Raw genomic sequence first — 24,928 nt, 5'->3', positions numbered from 1 at the left:
CTAGCATTTGTCTTCACGCAATGAATTTCACGATGCCTGTTGCTGTTCTGGTTGGTTGCAGGTACTACAACAGCTTCCTTGACAACTGGCAGAACCTGAACTCCACGGGAGATGAGCTGCAGGGCGTGGCTGAACACCTGACCAAACTGGCAGCCACTGTGGCCTCTGCTGTCTTCAAGGTGGTGACGGGCGAAGATGCCAAGGGTCTGTCTCTGGACAAATTCAGGGTGAGCAAATGCTTCGCAACCCACGGTGGCACTCTGGGGGGAAATGGTATGCTGCTGCAGTGATTTATTTTTTCATATACTTATTTTGGCACCCAAAAGGGCCCACAGGGCTGTAGTCGTATACGCTTGCGTAAGGAGAGCCATGGTGGCCAATTTGGTACCTGACATTTTGACGATTTTTCGCAATTGCGTCACGGTGTACTGCTTGCCCAGTGTCGTGAATTTCAAACAACTGTTGAGAACAGATGCGAGCAGGTGGAAACGTGGCGTCCAGATCTCTACTTGCCAGGCGTCTGCGGCCGCACTACCGGCATGGCGGCTTGCATCAGTAGAGTGATTCAGCAATGCGCGGATCCGCTTCCGCGTGACCCCAGTGCGCTCGCACTGATTGGCCGCAAGGGGCAGGTGTCTGAACAGCTGGCCAGCTTCTTGCTTCTTGTGGCCTCCTTGTGGCGATTGCGCATGTGCAGTGGCTTCTCGGGGTATCGGATCATCACAGTGGCCATGGATCGGGCCGTGCTAAATTTCTCTAATCGAAGGACTCATGGTTCTTTTGATTTCTGCGGAGCGAGTGTGTGCTGACTGCAGCTGCCACAGCCGCTCTTCTGCGCATGAAATCCGCGTATCACGTGAGACGGCGCGAGCACGAGGCACGTGGATGCAGGAAGTTGACACAGCTTCACTGAGTGTGTTAAACCTTCAGTTGTAATGGCTTTTTGTGTTAAAGAATACAGGATTTTGAAAATGCCTGTTGTACTATCCAACCTTTTTGTGTGCAAGAAGTATTTGAAATATTTGCTTCAAAATTATTCGAAGAAAATTACTGTCGCTTCGAACCAAAAAAAAAAACAGTGTTTGTGCATGCCTAGTTGTTCATAAACTATCCACCCAGTCTATCAGTGTTCTGGTTCGATTTCATGACACGAAATTTCACTGCAGCAAAATTTTTCGCGGGTTCCGTGAATTTCGTTGTAGCAGGATTCGACTAGAGATTTTCTAAACAGCTTGGCAGCATGTCCTTCTGCGAAGCCATGTCGACACATTCTACCTCGTTATAGTATTATTTTAGTTTGGGCTTCTAGTGTTTTGTGGTGTGTTTGAAAATATTTGTTGTGGAAAATTCAAATTGCAGTGTACAAGTAAGACTATTTCTTAATTCTGAGCATTACTACACCTCTTGAACTTTTGTTGCTGGCACTGGCATGTTTGGTACACAGATTTATTGAGACCAGAGCATGAGCTTATTTCTGATATCTTTATGTCCTATTTGTGTGGCCTATTGTGGTAAATATTAACCAGATTTGTGTTTCCGGATCAAGAAGGATTGAAGTTTTTATATTTCATTTTGTCTAAATTTGCAAACAAATACAAAATTTTGAGCTACAGTGAATGCATTTAAAAGTTTTGCAGCAATAGGCTAGTAGGGTGCATGCTTGACAGCTCTGCATCATGCCAGCATTGTGATGCAATAATACTCATCTCACCTCGAAAATTATCAGTGCATTGGTTTAATCGCCCTGCTTTGTGGTTCTGCCCCTTTTGAATTGCATATGCAGACAGCAGAACTTCTGGAGTGTTATGTTCTGAATGCTTCATGCACCTTGTTCGGCGAAGTCACAAACAAGGCCTCAATGTCAGCCATGAGTAAGTCATATTACCTTGTATTGTGCCCTTCCTTTTGTCCCTGTTCTAGTGTTAGTGCTTCTTCAAAAAGAAGTTACTGAGCGTATTAATGACACGTGCAGAGCGTAGTTGAGCATTAGGAAATTGGCGCTGCTTTACATGGTGGCAGTTACAGCAGGGCCATATCCTTGTATCAGCTCTGAACCTTGAGTTGTGAACCCTGCGTTGTTTAACATGGTTTGGCTAGATGTGGCATTGTGCCACTATCGAGGAGCAAACAGGGCAACTGAAAATGCATCCCACAGAGCATCAAAGCTGCCTTAGAAAAAAAAAAAAAAGTGGTGAAATATACCTGGCAGCCTTTGGAGTAAAGCCCAACGTGCAAGATTTGCCTGTCAGAAAGGTGGGCACAGGTTCTTTTCTGAGAGATGCGCATGAGGAATGTTGGGTTTGATGTGGCTTGTATTAAGGTTTATGTGGTTAATGTGGCAGATCCCACCGGCGGCATGTGGTTGTTTTTTCTTTTGCTTTCTAATCAGTTATCTTTCAGCGATAATATAGTTACACTGTTAATTTACTTTTGATCAACACCACAATTAAAAAAGAGAGAAACATTCCCTTGTGCTCCTTGGTTTTGATGACTGTTGGCTTTCTTCATATGTATGTCATAACGAGCCCCTCACTTCCTTTCCCTTGTCTGCTCAGTGTCTGTAAAGTGTCACATGACAGTCAGCTTTTAACTGCAAAACATTTTATGCTTCCAGTTATTCTTATTGACACTGCAAACCAGCACAGGCTTTTTTTTTTCTTAATTGCCCTAAATTCGAACAAGTGTGTTTAATAAACAAGCATGTTCCAAGGTTGCCTTGTTTTATGCTAAAGCAGTGAACATGTGAATGCTGAAAAACAGCTTCAGCTGTTGACTGCACAGTTGTCGTATCATGGCTATAGTTCTGCAGTCTTATTATGAACGATGTGCAATTGCATGTGCTTGCAATCTTTGTCCAGTTCTCTGTCGGTGTTGGATAAAAAAAACACAGTCTAGAGAAATCTTTTTTTGCCCCAGGGAGCAAACCATTCCCTTTATATGTGAGCGTGGACCCCAATGGCCGCACGATAAATCCGTCCACCGTACTGACTCGTCTCATCATGGCTTACCTCACGGGGGAACACCTCAAGAAAGTCACCAAGGATAATTGCACCACCCTTGCCGATTCAGACAAGGTAAGGACCTGGCCTCACAGGTCAAGTTCCCCCTCTGGTACTGCTGCAAAACACATTGCTATTAATCCCGCAACACCCGGCATATAAGATATCATATTGAGCATTGAAATGTGAACAGTTTTCGTTTCTGCTCGTGTAACTACGTGAATTGCTAGCACACTTGGAGTAACGGAGTACTAGAGTAACTTGGAGGACTTAGAGTATTCTCCAATGTATTTATCGAAGCTGGGTCACAGTGTAAGCTGCTAGAGATGCAGGAGGCCTGATAAAATATAAATTTGTGCAAACGCTAACCCTAAAGGCTGAACAGCATAAAATTTGAGGTCGTAAAGTTGCATTCACAGATTGTGGATATTTTTTTATTTTGCACTTGATTTACTGTGTAAGCCCATGCATTTGCGCAGTTTTATGGTCCTTAGATGTTCAGAAATTACCAAAATTAGCTCAGTTCCATTATGCTGTAATCATTCTTTCTTAATGATACATTTACGCCTTCAAGTGACTGTTAGTGACGAAATCCTGGAAGTTCATAACCTTTATTAGTCATTTTCAATGCCTGACCTTTTTCATGCCTGCCAAGAACGAGTGCCGTTCATTTGCTTGGGGTATAGGCATGTTTCTTATTAAGTATGAAGGAAAATGGGAGAGGTGTTTTGGTTTAAAGCATTGAAATAACGTTGTGCAATCTAGTTAAACTGCACATTTCATTGCTGTGAGAACTTAGCCTCGTTGGTGAAATTTCTATGGAGCTTGCCTAACTGGGGAAAGTTGCTGCTTAGTGTGATGCAGCAGCTTCATGCTGGCTTGTGTGGTGTTGATTAAGAGCAGTGCTTTGGGTTTCATGTTTGGATGTGAAGCAGGAAGAGTGGAGAGAACTTGGGGGTGAGATTCAGTGGGAGCAGCCTTGCAGGCACCTTGTTTTATTGTAGCTTCTCTTTTCCGATTTTGTTGAGCTTGCTTTGCAGTAGAGTTGGTGGTTTTACAGCTTCACCAGTACAGTTGGATGGATGGCCCAGATGTCAACGAGTCGGGCTTGTGCGTGCGATCCACCACAATGATGACGCTGGCACGTTCCCCCGCACATGAGCTGAAAGGTGGGTGCGGTCCGTTTTTGCAGCTGCTGAAAGCACGGGTCACATATGCCATTAGTAACATGCATGCAGTTCAGGCCCAAGGGCGAATATTTGGACGATTGCTTGTCAAGCAGATCATACATAGACGTTGTAACTAGGGGTGTGCGAATAGTGGTTTTTTGATTCAAAACGAATTCGAAGCGAATAGCGATTTTCTTCGAATAATTTCGAAGCGAATAGTTCGAATAGTACTTCTGGCACTAAAAAGGCACTTATTTTATTTTACACTTATTTTATTTTGTTTTTATTTTTGTTTTCTTATTTTCATTTTTATTTTCCTTTTCTTGACTTTATTCCTTTTATTTTATTTATGAAACCTATGCATTCACTAGATGCACCTTTATTCATGCTGGAACCTTGGGCCTTCGTGGCGGAGTGGTAGCGTCTCCTCTTCAAATGCCAAAGGCCCTGGTTCGATTCCCACCCTCGGCGCAGTTTCTTTTAAAGCAGTGACGCCGAAAGGCGGACAAATCTGCCGACACGGCTGCCGACGCGTCTGCTAGCGACAGTATGAGGCATTAAAGGCTTTCGCCTTAAAATCGAGTTGCATCGGACTTGAATGGCGCGATGCGATGAACGCGGCCAAGCGATGCCCGCGTTCGAATACTTGCGGCGTCCGAACTCATCGATGACGTCACCGCCAGCTGACATCGAGAGGCGGTGGAGCAGGCGCGGCTTCGGTGCTTATCTGTTTTTCCAGCCAGCGTCCAGCGCGGCGGACGCGGTTGTTGCGTTGTGTGACGCATGTCTTTTTTCTTTTCTTTTCTTTCTTTCCTCTTATCTTTGAACTCTCCTCTATCTGCACGTGGCAGCGGTGGTGGCTCGGCTAGAGCCAGTCGGCAGGCCCGTACACTTTCCTTTTCATCCTTCGCTCAGTCGCAACAATAACAACAGTAAACTGAGGTTTCTTGTTTTGAAGCTTAGACGACTGATGGCTGTGCTCTTCCTTCATTGCGTCTGCCTCGACACGGTGGCAGCGACGCGGCTTATGGCAGCCTTAGTGCGGAGGCTTGGTGACGGCCAGAACGCAGGATCTTCCGCAAGAGCGCGTCGCCCTCACCTTTATTTCGTTTGTAGCTGGGTTCGCACCCCGACCTGGTTGTGATTTGTGTATTGACTGACCCCCGAGCGTTGAAAGCGCGATAAAAAAAAAAAGCCATCTATGTGGCAATGCTCGGAACTGAAACCACATAAAGCAAGCGGGCAAGCATCCCAGAAACACTATTCACGCGAGACGAATACTTCGGAATTTCGAATACCGTGCTATTCGATCGAATATTCGAAATTATCGAATATTCGCACACCCCTGTAACCCTTCGGAAGCCCGTCCAAATTAACCATTGCTGGCACTGGGGTGTCTGAGCTTCTGACGCCATAAGCTTGATGGGCGTTTGGCGGGAATACGGCGGCAGTCCGAATGAACCGAATTTCCAAATTAACAGGGGTCGAAGTAACAAGGTTTTACTGTAGTGGTAAAAAGTTAATAGAATTTAGACAACGAACTTACTAAGTAGTAACTCAATTTGCCTGTGTTCTGGTCACCACTACTATGGGTATTACTGTGATGCAAAAGCCATCTTAATATCTCATGAGAGCCTGTTTCTAGATATTAATGGTGGGTTTCGATGTAACGGGCTTTACACCATAATAACCCATGCGTTAAAGAGTTTTTTTCCGGATACTAGCATGTCAAATTTCTGCCTCATATTATATGCAGATCCAAACACTTTTTATCTCATTTCCACAGTTCCGTTTTTTTTATTAGTATTTAGCACTCTCTAGCGGTGACATTAGTTGGCTGTTTCAGTGTCAGTGCCATTTCGAAATGCTGACATTGCAATGGCCGCGCTATTGGAAGCAGGACGATTGTGCCTCGCACAATTTCAGGACCGCGAAAGCAGTACTAAGCTGCTTTTAAAAGGAAAGTAATCGTAGCTGCCAAAAGCATCGGCTGCACATCAAGTATACTGCTTTGTGGACTGGACGAGGTAGGAAGAGCTTGCAGTTACTGCCACAGCTTCGCCTCTCCAGCCACACTGTGCAGTTGGATCGCAGACGCTTGGGTCAGCATTCCTGAGGAGCTCGTCAGTCGTGCTTTCAAGAAATGAGGGATATTGAATGCACTCGACGGTACTGGGGACGAATTTCTGTGTGAAGAAATCTCTTGATAAAGGACTATCGGAAAATTTTACACTGGACAACGACGATCACTAAAACCTAGACTCCATGGACACTGCAGAGACAGGCACGGCTGCGCACCAGTGCGTATGCTGCAATTGATCTGCGCGTGCACGTAGCATGAGATGCCAGTAGACGTGAGCGCGGTGTCCAAATCTGTACCTGCCAAATATTCGGCGCCTGCGCTGCCCGCACCTCACACACCTTGTATCCTGATGCTTTTAAAGTGATAAGGGCCTCGTTCTGCAGAAAATTTGGTGTCATTGGCGTTGGCAGTGCTTTGGCCATGAGTGAAACATCCCGGATTGGTTGCTGGCGTGGGAGCTGCATCTTGGCAGAACCGATTGGTGTAGTGGTGCTGGCATGCGCCGCCAGAACTAAGGCGCGCTGCTGTGCCAAGAGGTGGCACACAAGATGTGGCTGGGTGGCATCAGCTCCCACCCAAATTGAAGGATTCAGCCTTATCCATCCATCAATCCATTCAGCACTATCAACGCTACGGCCTGCACTGTTAAAGGTGCACTGAAGAGGAATCTGAACTCGTCTTTTTGCCGCGGGAACTCAATATACACGTTCCCAGCAATCTTAGAAACTGCGACTTATTGCCCTGTGTGGCCGATTTCCCTAATTAAATCGAATTAACGTCCGGCTCCCGCCTTTTTTTTTTAATTCTGCCTCGTACGGTAGGCGGAGTCGACCAACGCGTGGAGTGCCCTTCAGCCAGCTCCGTGGAGGCTTTGCTTTCGCTTTATTTTGTTTTTTAGGTTTCCGTGAATAAATAGTTTCATTTGTAGATAATATAGCCGCAAAATAAGCCCTAAGAAATAAAAATACGCGCAGACTATTTGCTTCTACGGACTACTACGTATTACTCCGCCGATGGCAGAGCGGCAAGCCGCCACGGGACTGGGTGAAAGGCACTCCCCGCGTTGGTCGACTCCGCCCACCGTACGAGGCAGAATTAAAAAAAAAAGGCGGGAGCCGGACGTTAATTCGATTTAATTATGTAAATCGGCCACACAGGGCAATAAATCGAAGTTTCTAAGAATGCTCGGAACGTATAGATTGAGTTCCTGCGGCAAAAAGATGAGTTCAGATTCCTCTTCAGTGCACCTTTAAGTGATCACGTCTCCGAAGTTATAAGCTGGAGCTTAAGTGTCACCCAATTTTTTAGACACAGGCGCACGCTAGTACATGTTTCAAAGCTCTGAATGTTAGGTAATGGCCGAAATATTTCTTTAAGGCCTCACAAAGGGGTAAGCCATGTTATGGAAGCCAGGATTGAAGACGTGATATCTATATATGAAGCAAAAATTTTTCCTCAAGTTGTCACAAGCATGCGCTATGTCTCACTGTAAAGTGAAAGGAGTTTGTACATTACATTAGTGCTTATCGGTAAAGTCAAACTGGAACTATTTGTATTGCATCTGGTCATATGAAAGGCAACTTCGATGCATAATGTTTGACACACGACATACTGCTGTATATAGAATATCATTTTTAGTGCACTACAGGAAACCTCAACTTTCTTTTTTTCTTGCTTACTAATGGTACATTGTGTTCGGGGTGATGTATATAATTGGGCCATTCTAGAATACATGGTGGAAATAAATCAAGCCTGTCCTTGCATTCCTTTTTTTTTTTTTTTACAGCCGCTCAGCAGTGGTTGCAAAGAGATTAGATGGCTGCACAGTTGAAGTAGAAAATTTAAGCTGCTAGATTAAAATGTTTAGTTGTGCGTTCCATAGGGTTTTGAAAGTGACGTCTTTGAGGCCTACCACTTGGAAAATATTCCATTTGGCCACAAGTTGCTGCCCTGAGATAGGCAGCCTCCCAGACAATGTTTTTTGCCCCTCTTTACGCAGACTGGAGCACACGGGAGTACTCGACCTGGACCGAGAGTGTGTGGGAGGAAGCCTCTCTGCAGGTGTTCCTCATGCCTAGCTTCCGGCAGGAGGTGTCCGTCCTGGTCGGAGGCATCGTCGTGTTCCTCCTCTCGCTGCTCACCGTGCACTGCCTCAACCAGCAGGCTCTGGTGCTGTTTACGCCGCGTGCCCTCGTTGGCATCTAGGGAAGCGACACAAATCACATTGCTTTGGCCGACTGGAGCCCCGTTGCCACGGCAGGCAACAATGCCCGCCACCTGCCGCCCCCCACTGAGCTCTAGGCGTGCACACACGCACAACCCCCCCGGACAACTGTTACAGAACGTGCTGCACTGAGCTGCAGCCCCTTTGCTGCAGTCCATGAACTTGTTTTTTTTTTTTTTTCAGCCCCCCTTACCCTACAGGTCTTGTTGGCGCTGCTCTAACGGAACCGAATCTTTGTGTAGGTGGACTGTGGTTTTCTTCTGTGGGTGGCAACAGCAAAAGACTGGTCTTCTCCGAGCCCACTGTCTCAGTTCAACATGGATGTAGCGTCAGGTGATGTTTGAGTGAGGAGCCTAAGTCTGCCTTTGTGAGAATATATGACCACATGCCAAAAACACAAGCGGAGGGAGCTAAGCACTGAGGCTTCCAGTGGGAGCGCGGTAGTAATTGTTTGCCAGCCAGTATTACAACTCCTGCAGTAGGATGGTATGCCCTTCGCTGGCTTGTTTCTTGGTAAAAGCACACGGAATGCTGGTCACAACCTGCAAAGATGTAGACATAGAAGCTGCTTGCTTTCTGTTTATATGTTGTTGAAATTTGTCACGAGGGGCTGGAGCTCGAACAGCTATGGGCAACACTGTAGTAACCATTTTCTTGTGGCACCTAGAGATTCCTTTTTTTCTTGCTGCTTTAGAATGCCTGGCCAGTACAGTTTCTTTTTGTTATGTCTTCTCACACAAGTTGGTAAAATTAGCTGACTTTGCACATCTATAGGTGGAGCCTGATTGAACCTGCAGTTTGAGTGTCTTTTTTTTTTCTAAACAGTGCTTCACTACTAGTGTGAAAAATTAAACAGTGGAGCACTCTGGTTTTTATTCTTATTGCTGTTTCAACTATACAAGAGCAAAATGATATTGTATTCACTTAAGACTTCATTTTAGTACACATCCAGTCAGTTTTCTTGCTGTTGAAGCAAAACTGACATATTTTTGGCTCTGTTTACCAAACTGTACTGGTCACTCATTGATCTGCTGCTCAGGAATGTTAAATGTGCGTTGATTTAGCTTTTGTTTTTGATACTATACTGATTTTACAGTTTTATTCCTGCTGTTATCTGTATTTTCACCTTTTTCACTGGTGGCAAATTTTTGTCTGCCCTTGCACAGAAAGTTGCTTTTGCCTTTGATATTCATTCAAAAATATGTAGCGGCGATCGTAGAACAAGGAATGCAAATATGTGTCCTTCATTCACAGTAAGTGGAAGAAAATTGCTTGGGCTTCAATTTTTATTCAGTTACGTTTCGCTCGGCAGGATTCCTTCATTGCTAGTTATGCTGTATGTACATCTCTACAAGGTATTGGGTGCACAGCAGTTAAAGTTGGTCAACTCATTATGATATAACAGCAGCAAGACCTACCAAGAATCTGTGCCTATGTTTGCGAGACTGCCATGCTTGTTTTGGCGGCTTTTAGCTTGAAAGCGTTAAAGCGTATATGCTCATATGTGTGGTTATGCTTCCGATATGCCTCAGTGGAAAACCTTTTTGCGGTAACAAGTGGTCAGAAAGCAGTATTAGTGAATGTCTTTACTTTGCAAAATCTCTATTTCTGTACTTTAATCATCAAACAGCTTCAACTGTGCCTAGCTTATTTGCTAGGGCCCGATATCTTTCTGTAAAAAGTTTGTGCTGGGTGCTGCAGGTGGTGCTGTTGCTTTGGGTACTGCAGTCTGTCTGTCGGGGTTGCCAACGAGTGTGCCTGCATCAACATGTGGGCTGTGGAGGGCTTTTTCCTGCCATGCTGGGGCTCAAAAGCTGCTAGCCCAGTTAGCTTTGCACACTTGACAGCGACCACAGTTGCAGCAGTGCCTTGTTCCCAGAATGACGACGATCGCAACTTGCTGAAGGACGTCAGCCAAACACCGTCTTCTGTCTTCAAGTTGCGAGGACCCAAGCGAGAGGGGCCAGGGTGGGTACCGGAAACTGTTGTCTGTGGACCGAGCTGAAGTCGTCTCGGCCAGGGAAGAGGCCGTTATCAAGCAACTGCTGCTGCTTTCTGCCAAGACTGGCTCCTGGCTACGAGTGCAAAGCAACTGGGCAGCGGAAGTGCCTTTGTCTGCCAAACTACTGTGATTTGTGTAAAACTCTGATGCCAACAAGGTGACGTGACTGAACGGACAAAGCTCATTGTGTTAAGTCCATTCCATAAGCGTTGGATTACGTGTACATGCAGTGATCCCATCCTAATAAGAACTGCTTGTGCTCTTTCCTTTTGGCAGAGCATGTAATTTTTGTCGGCTTCTTTTTTTTTAAATTCTGAGATGTGTATTTTCCAACATGTGTGCTTTTTTTCCTTTAAGACAATTCTGTATGTATGTTGAATACAGTGTATAAAGTGTATCATAAAGAGCACAATGTTAATTTTTTTCTCTACAACTGTGTGCATAGTGCGACAAAAAAGTGTGATATTTATTGGAAAATCTTTTTGTGTGTGTTGAGTACTTAGTCCATATGCTGCAGGTGAAGTGAGGTGCAGTGCTGTATTAGAAGCATGTAATACTGTGCTTCCAGAAGTGCACACTTTTAAGACCAGCAAAATCCCATCATGTAACAGATAGGATTACTTAAGTGAAAGGTTTGACAAATGTTCAAAATTTTATTCCTTATTTGCTTTCAACTTCCTGTTGCTTTTGTTTTCCCACTGACAACACATTAGTCAATAATGCTTGTCTAAATTGTGGTTACACGTCTAGTCCTAGATAGATTGCTTGTTTTCTTACAAACTTCTGTTAAAAGGTTATGAAAATCTTGCTGTTACCTTCTGGTCAGCTGCACCTTTGGTTACAATATATGGCAAATCAGCACTTTTACTGAACTTACCTTTTATTTTCTTTTTCGCTACATGGCTAAAGGCTGTGAGTGCCATTGCCAAATATTTCACAATGCTAGTACAGAACTTCCCTCTAGCAGCATGAAATTATGCGTTATAGACTTAGTGAAGAAGTGCATAGACATTCTGCATGCGCTTTTGTAGAAGCACAGTCGTACAAGAACGATTACTTCCTGCTTTCAGTGTTTCTACTTTTTTTTTTTCTGTTTCAACATTTAACTTGCTGCTATTAGCATGTCTTGGAAGGCAAGTTAGTGAAAATTATTGCCACTGACAATGTTTTTTACGGTTGCGCGGTGAACAGCAAGATGAGCACTGATTTGACTCAGGACTTGAATGTTTTCTCGTAAACTTGTCTGTCGAGATCAAATGTAGGTGTGGGCATGTATTATGCTCGAGTGCTTTTCTGCACCATTCCTTTGTTGCAAGCCAACACAGATGCGACACATTTCGTCCTTAGCAAACCCATGCCCCTCCTTTGCGTTGTAGAAGAGCTGATGCTGCGAACCAGGTTTGATGTCGGGACCCAGAAATGAGGAGAAATGAATTTTCATAGGCATATACTCGTAAGATGACTGCTATTTAAAATTGAAAAAGTCCCCCTCTCAAATGTGGCACATGCTATGCCCGTCTTGTTAGATGAATGCCTTTACCAAAGACTGCAGGGGTGACTTTACTGCACGTTGTAACTGTCATTCAATCACACCTTGAATGTAATGCTAGGCAAGGGAACCAGCATGCCTATAATGCGAGTTAAGAAGAACTTCTTGTTGGGCGAGTTGGTGCATACTGTTGTAGGTACGAAATGCGCACGAAAGACACACACAGGAAAACACACGAGAGAGACTGAAAGAGCGCAAACTATCAACTGGTGTTTATTAGATTCAGTGCCGCTTTATAGGCAGTGCGTTTTGGAGCGTTTCTGATGGTTTGTCGCGCAGGGTTTGATTTGCCTCCTTATCCTCTCTTTCCGTCTTTGTAGGCACGTGTGCACACTGCCTATAAAGCGGCACTGAATCTAATAAACACTAGTTGATAGTTTGCGCTCTTTCAGTCTCTCTCGTGTGTTTTCCTGTGTGTGTGTCTTTTGTGCGCATTTCGTACCTACAACACTATAATGCGACTGTCAGTGTATTTTTCTGTCCGCACTTTTCTTTACTGAGCTGGAGTATAACTGCCCGACATGGGAGAATCGCTAATACGCTGTAGTGTCTTGTCACAAAGTGTGAAATGAAGGGCAAGTGTCCAAAAACATGACATGTTAAAGGGGACGAGGGTCTTAAAACTAACTTTTTTATTTATGAATAGAATCTCATGAAATTTTTCACACAGGTGATGCATTTTTCTTTTGTGATTCAAAAAATGTAATCATAATTGAGCTGGCAGTTTTAGATCAAAAGTTATCTTAAAGTCCTGAGTGTAATTAGGTAATTTCTTACGCACCTTTAATGAACTTTCTCATTGCATTTTGTTGCTTTTAATTACATGAATCGATAGTCTGAGAGGTCCCATACCTGATGACATTATTATTTTTGTTTAGGATACGTATAAAAAGAAACTTACAGTCAGCCGTAAATAGCTTTAAGACCCTCGTCTCCCTGTAAAAGGCATCCCAACAATCTTTTGTGCTGTTTGTCATTTATGCCTGTGCAAGCAGGCAATGAGCATAACAACAAATCACTTGAAACTGATGTTTTGCGGGTGCAAGCGAACACCCAAGTTTAAGGGAGTGAAAGAATGCACAGCCTTTCTTTTAAGAATGGTGTTGGGTTCCAGTGTTCAAGTTGTACATGACGCCCGATTCATTTTATATGTGTTGCAGACAAGTGGAAAAGAGTTCATCCCGAATATGGAATGGATCACGTGTAACTTTTGCTTTGGTGTGGTGCTGGCTGTTTCACATTTAGATTGCGTATGCTTGGGATAATGAAGGATTTCTTAAAATTGGGCAGCGTTTCTTTTTAAAGGGCTGCTAAGGACAATTCTATCCAGTATTTGTCTTAGTAAAAAGCAATACTATGGCTTTTTCTGGTCATATAGTTGTTTTTCAAGCAGAAAGACAGTTTATTGCAGAGAAAATCGAATTAAATTATTCTATCATTTGACTAAAACTCCAGACGCTTGCACTGAAAAGGACTATGACCACCGTTTTAAGTCAGTGGTGGTGTCACCTCGGCTATGGGATCCACGCGAAAGAAATCCATGTCGCCGTGCCGCAGCTAACTTGTGGAATCAGTTGGTGATGTTAACAGCTGTATTTTATTTTTTCTGCCTTTTCTAGCTCGTTTTCAGTGCAAGTAAGGTCTTTTTAGTTAGAATGCGGTAATCTGTTGATACAGGCCAACTTAATTTTACCTTGCGTCCCTTTAATGTACACAACTCTTCCTTTAGTGCTGGTAGCTTTTGAACTGACTTGCCTGCTGCAGCCATCAACTGCTACTGGCAATTCTACGGAAACGTGGTTCTGGATGTGAATTAACCGAACACGTCTCTAGGCGTGTGATGAAAAAATGTAGCGGAAGCCACTTTTGCAGCAATGCTGAGCTTTTGCTTAGATTTCAACGGGCTGTATGGAATAGGTTACAGTGGTGTAAATGTGTTATTTTTTTAATAGCACTTGGAAAGTGACAGAGTTTGCATTACCGATTAAGCCACTCTGTGCAGCACGCTTGCTGTGTATGGAAGTATTGTGCGTCAAGCCGAGGGTTAGTGCATGTTCACACTTGAAAAACATGTTCCATTCAGGCTTCTGAGTGTGCTCGCTAAGAGAAGGTGCATTATTGCCGAAGTTGTGTTTTCAATGAATGGCTTTGCTTGCACAGGGCTTTACTTTTACTGCCTAGCAGTAGCTGTGCTGGAAAGATTCAAGCTTGTTCACAAGTCACAGTGCTGTTTTGCTCATCCCGCTTTGTATTAAAACTTGCATGGAAAACCACTCACTGTACTGAGATGAATTTGAATGCTTTTATGCACTGATGGTCTCCATTAGTGAGCCAAACATAGCAGCCAGGCTTGATTGCAGTGAGCCTTTTTTTTTTCTTAATCCAGCACATGGGTTATATTTGTGCAGCTTCAAGTTACATAATAATGCTGCTAGTTCTGCAACATCCTTGATAGAGATCAGTCTAGGTCTTGGCTGCAGGTAGTTTGATTCTGTGCTATCATGACTGCCACATGAGGTAAATCACTAGGATCAAACATTGAGGCTTATGCACTGGAGAACTATCTGTGGCTACTTCCCACTATTCCACACATGCCACGTAAAAGGAAGGAGCGAAAAGACATGAGCACCAAGTGTGGTATACACAAGACAACTTTTATTGATCGAGGTACACACTGTGATGAGCCTACTTTGCATGCACATTCTATACATCTGGTACAGACTGCGGGCCAATTTTGTCAGGTTACCTACACACCACCGAAAATGTTGTGGGAAACATCTATGCTGTGTGGAAATACATGCACATTGAATGACTACAGCTGCAGTATGTGCCACCACATTCAACCCAATTCTGTGATCTGATCTGTCTCCTGAAAGGGAATGACCTATCTAGACACATGGTCATTTTGTATACCAGGCTGTTTGGGCGCGGCCACAGCCTGTGTGTTGATTCCAAAAACAAGTGATTTTTAGAGTGCCGTTGTGTCTACATTTCAATTCTAAAAGCAGAGCTAGTGTCCCACATGAAGCTGACGTGTGTAAATGTCAATACCTCGTACATGCTTTTCCTGAACCGACACTTTGAGTACAGTAACCGTATGTAAGAGAAACATTTGGACTATTAATGCATGCCGCTGTTCATGTGACATCGTTACATTTAGCCAGAAACACCAATGTGCAAATTGAACTAGTTAAATTTCTTACACTGTTTAAGGGCATTCGTGGGGAGTTAAAAGTGCTTAATTGAGCAAAGGACTATCTTCTGAACACATTTCCTCACTGAACTTCCTGCAGAACTACAGAAGGACTAGAAGCAAGACATGCTGCGAACTCTATTTGATTACTGTAAACAAGAAATAAGACTTCAGTAAACAGGTGTCGTGCTGCCTGGGCTAAGTCTTCTTACCCACATAGGTTACGCTTACAGTGGTGCTTACTTCAAAAGTAACTGGTAGGCTCGATCAAACAAGAATACCCTTCTTGCTAGGCCAAGTACTGGACAGGATTCTTGAAGTGTAATTACAAGCAGCAGTTGAAGTACATACACACATACGGGCGCAAACTATGCCACACATCCGATCAACTCGCAAGGTCTTGCAAACGCCGGCATTAGGAAAAATACTCATTTTCAAACATTCCACAGGGCTACTACAGTTTGAGTAGGCATGAAAAGCACACCATACTTCATAGGAACTTTTCTTTTCCGATAGGTACCCAGGAGCCCACTCGCTGGGCTGTTCTCCCCCTCTCTCCACACTAAAGCACGGCTTCCCTGAGAGGCAAAGCTACGCAAAAGCCTGCCATCTACAAATGCTACAGCTGGAATCGCCATCAGCAGCTAGCACTTTAGCAATTCACCACAGCCATGTGGCACCACAGAAACACCCCTACCACCAAACGGTGGCAAACACAGTCATGTATGCACGATAGCAAAAAGCATGTCCCTTGTCAGTGAGCAGGTTTTAAACGAGGTCACAAGTGTAGTATGCTGCTTTATGAGCAGAAAGATTTGCCCTTTGCAACACATGTTTTCAAATACCTAACTTGGGGCACCCTGACTAGTAGTATGTTCAGAAACGCAGCAGAGCTGGATTTATCAGAGTGGAACAGAAACCTTCCGTCAATCCTCGTTTAGAAATCTTCGGATAATGTGCATGGCAGCTAATGTAAACATTCCTGAGCAAATCTTGTCTACTCATCTGCATAAATGTGAAAGCAGGATAGCATCACAAATAACCAAACTAGTGTATTCTGAGTGGTATGCAGCAAGCTTTTGTAAGTTCGAATACTGCAAGCCTTGAGTTGCTTGAAAATGCCAACACAGGTACCTTAAACAAGTTCACTCTTTCTTTTTTTGCTTCACTTGAATGGTCTTTGCAAGGTACACTAAATAAGCCTAATCCATTCGCACCTAAAGAGGAATGCAGTTTTTCTGCACTCTGCGTAATACCTGCTGACCTCTCAAAGAACAAGCCTTGGAGAACAATGACCCAAGGACGTTTGGAAAGTGGAAATGATTCCAGCAGCACCACCACTAACAAACATTGTGCCTGCTCACAGTAATTCTCTACACAAGAGAAGCAAACCATGTTTACAGCCAAAAGCATGGCACACAAAGCTACCTCAGCACAGCAAATGACACAGAGAAAGAAAGTGCACGTCACAGAAAGACTATCATGCAGCGAAAGAAACTGAAACAACAAAGGCGTCTAGCAAAGAGCAAAGGAACAACGTTTGGCACTACTAACTATATTCCTATAGCGTCAAAAGGGACACGTTTATCGGAACTTTCATGAGGTAGAGCTGTATCTTTGGTCGGTATTCTTAACCTTGTTGCCATAAATTTGGCACACACAGTACACACGAAACGGCACAGTTAGTAATGGACGCAAGTCACACTTGACTAGTGAACAGAGACAGACACCAAACACGTAGCAAGAGATGACACACCTTCTTCTAAGAGGAACATTCACGTGAAAGTAAACACGAACAGGACTAGTGAAATGTAGACGGCACAATATTTTTTTCTCTTCTACACTTAAAATGTTCAGCCATGCCACTGTCTGTAGAGCACCAGAGCACATTCTGATGTAGCCACAAATCTCATGCCAGCCTGCGATAAGCTGTAGCTGTGAACAAATGCATGAGCTGACATTATGTTGAGTGCTGATATTTAAACTCTAAGAACGTTTATGGGGCTAATGGTCATGGGGCTGTGTCCGGAAGTTGTATTTTGCTCTTGTAGCCTGAAATATTTTTTCACCAGTGCTTGTGCTACTGCAGTCGGACAAATGGGGTAAATTGTTGTGGCGCATGTTAACCAAGCAACGAACATGGAGATGAAGCAAGAAATATTTCACACATGACCTTGCAGCCAGAGGAACTTTTCTGATGAATCGCATCTACTAACAAAATTTTATAACAGACCTTCACACTGTTCTACAGGACAGCACACTTAGTTTTCGGCCTTCTGGTTAAAATTATATCCTGACAAGCAACCTACAAAAAGATTTTTAATTTCTTTAGAACAATCTGCTTCATGGAGACCATGCGTTATCTTTAGCTACTGATAAAGACAACAGTAACTATTCAACAACATCGTACATTGTAGGCTGCACTAAAGACAGGCTCATAAAAACCACCACAATTCATTGGAGTACCACAGCCAATGTGACGAACGAGCTGGGAAAGGGAATCCTCGGCACCAAATTAGCCTCTGCCATATGTGCTGTTAATCAGAACATGCAGAGAACTTGACCTTATACACTATAAGGTTAGCTCAAAACAAATCAACTTTGATAACTAACACACCTCATTAGTAGAAGTAAGTTGAATAATTTAGCTGACTCATTGCATTTTAAAACAAAATAAGTTAATTTCAACTTTTTGTTTCATTAACACAGTCGTTTATACTGGCTGTAGACATACAGTGCAGAATAATCTGAATGTGGCATTGGCATTTAAAAAGACGCAAAGTTCCGATCATAACAATATGTCACCAAATGAGTTACACAGCACATCATCAGGTTGGCCACATTTGAGAGCTTTTAAACACTATAACAGACAAAATACATTAGGAACATCATCAGTGCTCATGCCAACAGTTTTTAGATTAGATGCAATTTCTGTGATGCCAGCTTGGGTATGTGAATTAGCAGCCCATGCTACTCGCTAAGCCACATGACCAAGCTGAGCGAGCCAATGGCTTCTGTCACAAAAAAATTTGCTCAAAACACAATCATGAGTTAGAGATAATGCCATCATTACAGAAACACAAACAGCTTCTATGACAGGTGTGTTTCATTTGAAAAAATGCATCTAAACAAGCATGAAATAAAATTGTGAATGTGGACCATAGACTGTTAACTTTACTTTAGGAGAGCAGAGCAAAAAAATTAAGAGAAACAGCAATCAAAATTTAGTTTAGTGTCCCTCTGACCACAATCGTAAAATTATGAAAAGAAATAAGTTCTAACATCGAAGTCATGACAGGATCATGTCCAATTACCCTTGAGCAACAGTTCAAGCCTTAACCTCTACATCACAGAAACTGATATAGATGGCTTCAATTTTTTTTAAATTTCAATGTTGTCGCAGCAAGAAAAGCACAAAACATTCTCCACGATGAAGAAGCTAGCTGTCAAAGACTAAATTGAAGCTGCTGTGCACATAGTACCAGCACACTGCAAGATGATGTCACTGAAAGCATATCATGCATGTCTGCATGGACTAAAAATGAACTGTCTCCCACATGTAACCTAATGCCTCTGACCACATTTTTCTCAATTTCAGGTTATTCGAACTTCTTGCAATTGAATCCAAATCTGCAGCCCTAAGCAAGTTTATGCAAGTAAACAACTTTTTTTTTTTTTAGTTTGAGTTCAAATACTTGAGGAAATCATTGACGAGCACATTTTATTTTATTTGGCTCACATCCCTTCTGCTTTACAGTCTCTTGTGCTTATGCTGAATGGCTTCTCTGTGCAAAGCATGCTGAAACAGTACATTGTCTAAGGCCTTCAACAGCTCACTGAGGACGAACGCACATTCAGAAAGGCAAACAAACATTCACGCTAACACTAGTTCACAAAGACAAACACTCACAGGATTGACAAGTGCTGGTTTCCACATAGAGTACCCTGAGTAACATGTATGTTGCGACTGCCTCCACACCTCTACAACCCAGCAAAACTTTGGAGCAAATTTGGTCATACGGAATTTATATAGAGTCATGCCAACAAACTTATAAAATTTTCTTGAATCATTACATAAAACATAAAATAGGCCGAAGGATGCTTTGCAAGGCAACAAGATTTCCATGCCAGAAAATGATGTTCGCAGCCATTAAAACACAAACTGAAAAGAACTGAGGTGCACACAATAAATGCCTGTTTCAGCATCTGCACTTGGAAAGCTTTCGTGTGCAGGAGGACACAAAAAAGCAGTGGCATGCGAAACATTATTTAATGTTCGGATGATTGCTCACATCAGAATGACTGCTAATTGCTAATAAGTAATAGGAAACAAAATAATATTTACCATTTCCTAAAATTCTTGATGTAAACTGTGCATTATGAGCAGGCAAACATGAAATCATGTTGCCATCTGGTTGAAAGTTGAAATTTTCAGCCTAGTGACAATTCTTGTGTGTACTCCGTGCAACTAAATAAAAATTTTACTGGAAATAATACATTCAGTCAGCAACAGCAGCAACTGACAGAATCGTACTGAACACTCTTTGATTAACAAAATACAGCGAGATACCTAAGCATGTAATTTGGGATAACATAAACCTATGAGATACAAACAAAGGTGCTTTTACACTTACGCTCCTTGAATTATACCAACCATTTGTATAAGCTCCAAAAACTTAGATAGGACTCGATGGAAGAGTTTTTTTCTGAAACCACAAGTCTGCTTTTAAATGATTTCCTATTAGCGTTTCTTTGATTTACGTGGTCTGCCTTTCTTAAACATTAAACAGAGTGCCAACATATGCACAAATACACGCTGAATTCCTTTTCTGAACTTGAGATTTGAAGGTTTAAACATAAGAAAAAGAAGAGTTGACGAGTAATTTAAATGAGTAATTTAATGTGCACATATATATTGGTTAACTTTTCCCTCTTCCTCTGTTTGAAAAGTCAAATGAGGGATCAACCTATATTTGGGCCAATTTTACTTGCGTGATTATGGCGTTTCCCTGTTTTGGCCAGCCACTGTCAGAGCGGACAGCACTTGGCGCAGCGAAGCAGCAAGGCAGCTGCAGTGCCTAGTCAACGAGTGCTTTCTCGTTGCTGTGCAGCGCCATGTGTGCCTTGAGCGCAGCAAACTGCAGGAAGTGCTGGCCACATGCCGAGCACGAGTACGACGGCTCCCCCATGTGCACCTTGAGGTGGCTCTTGAGGGTCGAGAACTGGGCAAATGCCTGGCCACATACCTCGCACTTGAATGGTTCGGGACCCAAGTGCAGCTTCATGTGGTTGCGCAGATGCGTCTGTCGCGTGAAGGTCTTTGAGCAGATGCTGCAGCGGAACGGCAGTGCCGACTCCGGCTGTGGGGACAGCTCCCCGAGGTGAATCTTGGAGTGGGTCTCGAGGTCTGCTGCCTGCGCAAAGGCCTCGCCACACAGACGACAGGCGAAGGATGCCCCCTGCTCGTGAATCTTGACGTGAGTCCGCAGCGTGGAGGCCTGGGCAAAGCCGAGGCCGCAGACACCGCACGCAAAGGGGCGCTCCCCCGTGTGGATGCGCATGTGCGTCTTGAGCTCGTACGGGCGCGAGAAAGACTTGGCACACAGGGCACAGCGGTGGGGTCGCTCACCTGTGTGGATCTTCATGTGGCCTCGCAACGTCGATGCGAGGGTGAAATCCTTGCCGCAGACGTCGCAGGAGAATGGCCGCTCACCAGTGTGGGTGCGCAGGTGGTTGCGCATGGCCGAGGACTGGAAGAAGCCCTGGCCACAGACGTCGCAGACAAAGGGTCGCTCGCCAGTGTGGATGCGGAGGTGGCGCTTGAGGTCGTAGGAGCGCAGAAACTGCTTCTGGCACACATCGCACTTGTGTGGCCGGTCAGAGCTGTGGGTCTTTCGGTGGGCCCGCAAACTGTTGCTTGTGGAATAGGTCTTGCCACACAGCTCGCACTCATGCGGTGGCTCCGAGGGGATGCCGTGTGGCAGCTCTTCTGCGTACAGCCGGAGCTCCTCCTCATGCTCTTTGAGGTGTCCCTGGACTGAGCAGGGCAGCGTGAAGGGCCGGTCACATATGCGGCACAGGGAACTGTTCTCTAGCTTGTGTGTCAGCTGGTGCTTCTTTAATGATGCCAAGTACAGAAAGTGCCGAGGGCAGAATGGGCAACGGTGTGGTCGTCGCTTTCGGTGGAACTTCGAGTACTTCTTTGAACCTTGAAATGGGAGAGAATGGCAACAAAAGCGGGAAACATTGCAGTTAATGAGCACAGGCTCTGAACTAGTTGCGTAAGTGTTGAGAGTATCTGCAAAAAAATAAGCAGAATGTGTTAGACCTGTCTATACTGCACAACCACTGCAAGCTGTTGGCAAAAGCAGCAAAAATCCTAGTGGTATCTGCCAGATGCGAGATACTGTGGTTGTATACACGTCACTTCTGTACCCATGTAGATGCACTTGTGAAGAAGCATTTACTATGAAACCCAGCAGCTACAGTTTTGTCATTTTCTTTACTTAACAGGATGCCGTTTGCGTGCCTCAGACAAGATGACTGTACATTGTATTGGCTTCAAACATATTTTAGCTACACTGACAAATGGAATATCTGGAGCTCCTACCAAACTACTATAATATTATGGTTACAGTGTGCACTATGTAAATTGCAAACCGGTTAAAAAATGTAAACAATACGACAGCTACAGTTTTTTTATCATTCCCAGCAGTAAATCGAATTATGTTGCAAGCATTGGGTCTATTTCTGGGAATTCACCTGTCCAAAGTGACTCACCAATAGCTGCTTGATGGCAAGGGCCACTGTGCCGCAAATGAAAGACGCTGTGAATGCTGATGCTCTCAAAGGTAGGGAAGAACCTGCCACAGACATCACACTCATGCTTCCTGGAAGGCAGGTGAGACGTCCGCGCATGCTGGAGGACATCGGATGCAGAGAGAAAGCCTTTTCCACAGTAGTAGCAGTAATGCAGGGTCTCCAAAGATGACACAACTTCGTGCTGGCAGAGCTCCAAGCGGAAGCGAAAGTCACTCTTGCACCTATCACAGTGAAGCGGAAGCTTCCGCGGATGCTTCCCCGTCAGGTGACTTCGCAGGGTCTCAGGAATGGCAAAGCGTTCTCCGCACTCAAAGCAGCAATATGGTTTGATGCCAGTGTGTATGAATAGATGCCGAAAAAGAATGGCTGCGCTTGTGGTGGAATACAAGCACAGCGGGCAGAGGTAGCTTTCCTCCTGTTCGCCGTTGAGCTCATCACTTGGGGATGGTGGAAGCATTGAGGTGCTTAGGTCTTCCATAGCAGGCTAAGGAGGGCTGGAGTGCCTCAGCTTTCTCCTGGATAGCCAGCAAGATGCAAAAAAGAAAGAAAACAAATGATAGTAGTATTTTAAGACATGATTCAGCTTATTGGCAGAAACATTTGGCTGCACACAAGCACTAATATGCACCAGCAAATAATGACAGCAAGAAAAAGTATGCACGAACAAGCGCTGTGTACGCCCTAATAATTAAGACATTACCATTCTACCGCTTCACAAGAAGTTGCTCTCAGTTGCTCTCAGCAGCCGCTCATCATTGAACATTCAGTTCTATAACAATGACACACTATCTTTCGTGCACCGTTCGCACGAAGATGAACTACTAGCAGTGAATTGTAAAGCGTAAAAAATGGTAATCAACAGCTCACTGCAACTGCACAAAACCGGCGCAGGCAGTATCATGGCTTAAGACGCAGAACGGCTACTGCGCGCAACATGCATTTCCTGCAGATTGGACACAATCGGATCATGCGATTGTGGGAAAAAGATTGATCAAATTGCATCTACGCGCGCGGCAACTGATACAGACAAATTGGCCACATGAACACCGAGATTGCCGGCGATCATCAGACCAATCACAGCAGCCAACGCGCATCGAATCGATGCCAGTCCGCGAGAAGGGCCAAGTGAGCACAAAGACAACGGTTCTTACCTGACGTGTACTAGAAGAAAATCCGCCAAGTTCGAGTCGGAATTGAGTTTCATCCTATCGTTCGCTTCCACGCGACGCTGAAAAATGCCAAGAATGAGCAGATTTGTGGACGCGATACCAAATTTTCAACGCGCTTTTCTTACGGTTCAAGATCAAAAAGCAAGAAGTTGCCAGGGCACCAGAGCGGCACAGTTTCGTCGCTTTGCTCAAATTCTATCTTATCTTCGGAAACTTAGCGATAAGAAAAGAGAAATCGCGGTTGAAAGGAACAAGCCAAGATGCCAATACCACAGAGAAAGAAATGACGCGCTAGACGCCTGAACCCCCGCTCCCGCTACGAGTAAAAAAAAAAATTATTGGAAGGGAGACGCAGGAGAAAAGTAAAAGGAAAAGCGCAGCAGAAAAAGGGAAGAAAAAAGGACGTCGGGAGGCTGACTCACAATTTTTTTTTCTTGCTTTTCACACGCTGCGCCGTGGTGGCGCTGTTACTGCACCCTGAAGATGATTTGAATTTTGCCTAGTATTCTAACAGACATGTAAACAAAATAGCCTTAGAATTTTTGATTTCAGAGATACGATAAAAGCAAGAGCACTTCTAATTCAATCGGCAGCGCGTCTGATCGCCATGACAACTGCTTGCAGCGTTCTCTAGCGGTATGCGTATGTACTATTTTGAGAGAGAAATCTGTCCACCGTCGGAAACGAAACTGCGCGGTGGCGCGCAGCTATAATACACAATACGCGGTCCCATCCTCGTAAATAGAGTATGCCAACAGTCCACATAGCTTCCGTTATGGAGGCATCAGCCAGAAGCTTGCAGATCACAACTTTTGTAGCACGACCGCGTTTTAGGAGCAAGCCGGTGGTTAACGGTACCGGTGATCACTGCGTGTTTCGCAAGCATTCATTCTTTCATTCCTCATTATAATGCCGTATCGGTAAGGAAATAATGGATATTACGAAGGAATAGCCATTCCCCTTGGAAGCTCCCTGCGAAACCAGCGAGACGATCAATGAAAGGAAGAGCTATGACGGTGCCCCAAACTCGAAGCTAGATACGGACTTCACAGAAAGCGAAGTACGCTTTGCAATTCACGAACTCAACAGTAACTCTGCAGCAGGCCCCGATGGTATCACAAATCGGGCTCTCCGAAATTTAGAGGACAGCTCGGTCACGTACCTAACGCAACAAATCAACGAAGCCTGGAAAACTGGCCATCTTCCTGCCGAATGGAAACATGCAAACACGGTCCTCATCCCAAAACCAGGCAAGCCGCTGGGCCTACCAAACCTAAGGCCGATCTCACTAACGTCCTGCCTAGGAAAGCTAGCCGAACACATCATACTTAATAGACTATCGGAATACGTAGAAGAAAAGGAGTACTTCCCCTCCAATATGATAGGCTACAGGCCGGGTCTCTCACGCAAGACGATATATGCTACGAATCAAGAAAAGTCTGTTGGATCGCCCCACACGAGACACCAAGGCACTGCTGGGACTCGACGTGGAACAAGCTTTTGACAACATCCAACATCAAGCCATTCTCAAAGCCATATCTGACCACAATCTCGGAGCACGCTTCTACCGCTACGTGAAGGCATTTCTGGAGGATCGAACGGCCACTCTCCGGATAGGCGAGCATGTCTCGGAGAGCTTTGAACTGGGCGATAAGGGAACACCACAAGGCTCAGTACTTTCACCATTCTTATTTAACTTGGCGATGACAAAGCTTTCT

At 44.3% G+C, this 24,928-nt stretch overlaps 2 protein-coding genes across 3 annotated transcripts in view; one reads left to right on the top strand and one right to left on the bottom strand.

The window, feature by feature from the left end:
* Nct (Nicastrin) overlaps window positions 1–14,299 on the top strand; it is a 28,088-nt gene extending 13,789 nt beyond the window's left edge. Inside the window, exons 11-15 of the mRNA XM_089549600.1 lie at window positions 66–227; window positions 1,784–1,871; window positions 2,917–3,074; window positions 4,060–4,168; window positions 8,251–14,299. Of these exons, the coding sequence (XP_089405726.1) occupies window positions 66–227; window positions 1,784–1,871; window positions 2,917–3,074; window positions 4,060–4,168; window positions 8,251–8,456 (723 nt within the window). The 3' untranslated portion in view covers window positions 8,457–14,299. The remainder of the gene's footprint in view (window positions 1–65; window positions 228–1,783; window positions 1,872–2,916; window positions 3,075–4,059; window positions 4,169–8,250) is intronic.
* A 367-nt stretch (window positions 14,300–14,666) lies between these two features.
* Window positions 14,667–23,818, bottom strand: LOC149340750 (uncharacterized). Of its 2 annotated transcripts, none has more exons than XM_089549602.1 (4): window positions 23,633–23,818; window positions 23,193–23,269; window positions 22,000–22,556; window positions 14,667–21,427 (listed from the first exon to the last, which is right to left on the bottom strand). In XM_089549602.1, the coding sequence occupies exons 3-4, from the start codon at window positions 22,517–22,519 to the stop codon at window positions 20,298–20,300; spliced, it is 1,650 nt and encodes a 549-aa protein (XP_089405728.1). In that variant the 5' UTR covers window positions 22,520–22,556; window positions 23,193–23,269; window positions 23,633–23,818; the 3' UTR covers window positions 14,667–20,297. The 2 variants fall into 2 exon arrangements, with proteins under 2 accessions (XP_089405728.1, XP_089405727.1); XM_089549601.1 differs by lacking the exon at window positions 23,633–23,818 and adding an exon at window positions 23,336–23,623.
* Window positions 23,819–24,928: the final 1,110 nt, after the last annotated feature.

The sequence above is a fragment of the Amblyomma mixtum genome, chromosome 6, assembly GCF_055824585.1.
Source record: "Amblyomma mixtum isolate Tamu chromosome 6, ASM5582458v1, whole genome shotgun sequence".
NCBI lineage: Eukaryota > Metazoa > Arthropoda > Arachnida > Ixodida > Ixodidae > Amblyomma > Amblyomma mixtum.
The sequence above is the reverse complement of the archived record's forward strand: the minus strand, read 5'-3'. Positions and strand labels throughout refer to the sequence as shown.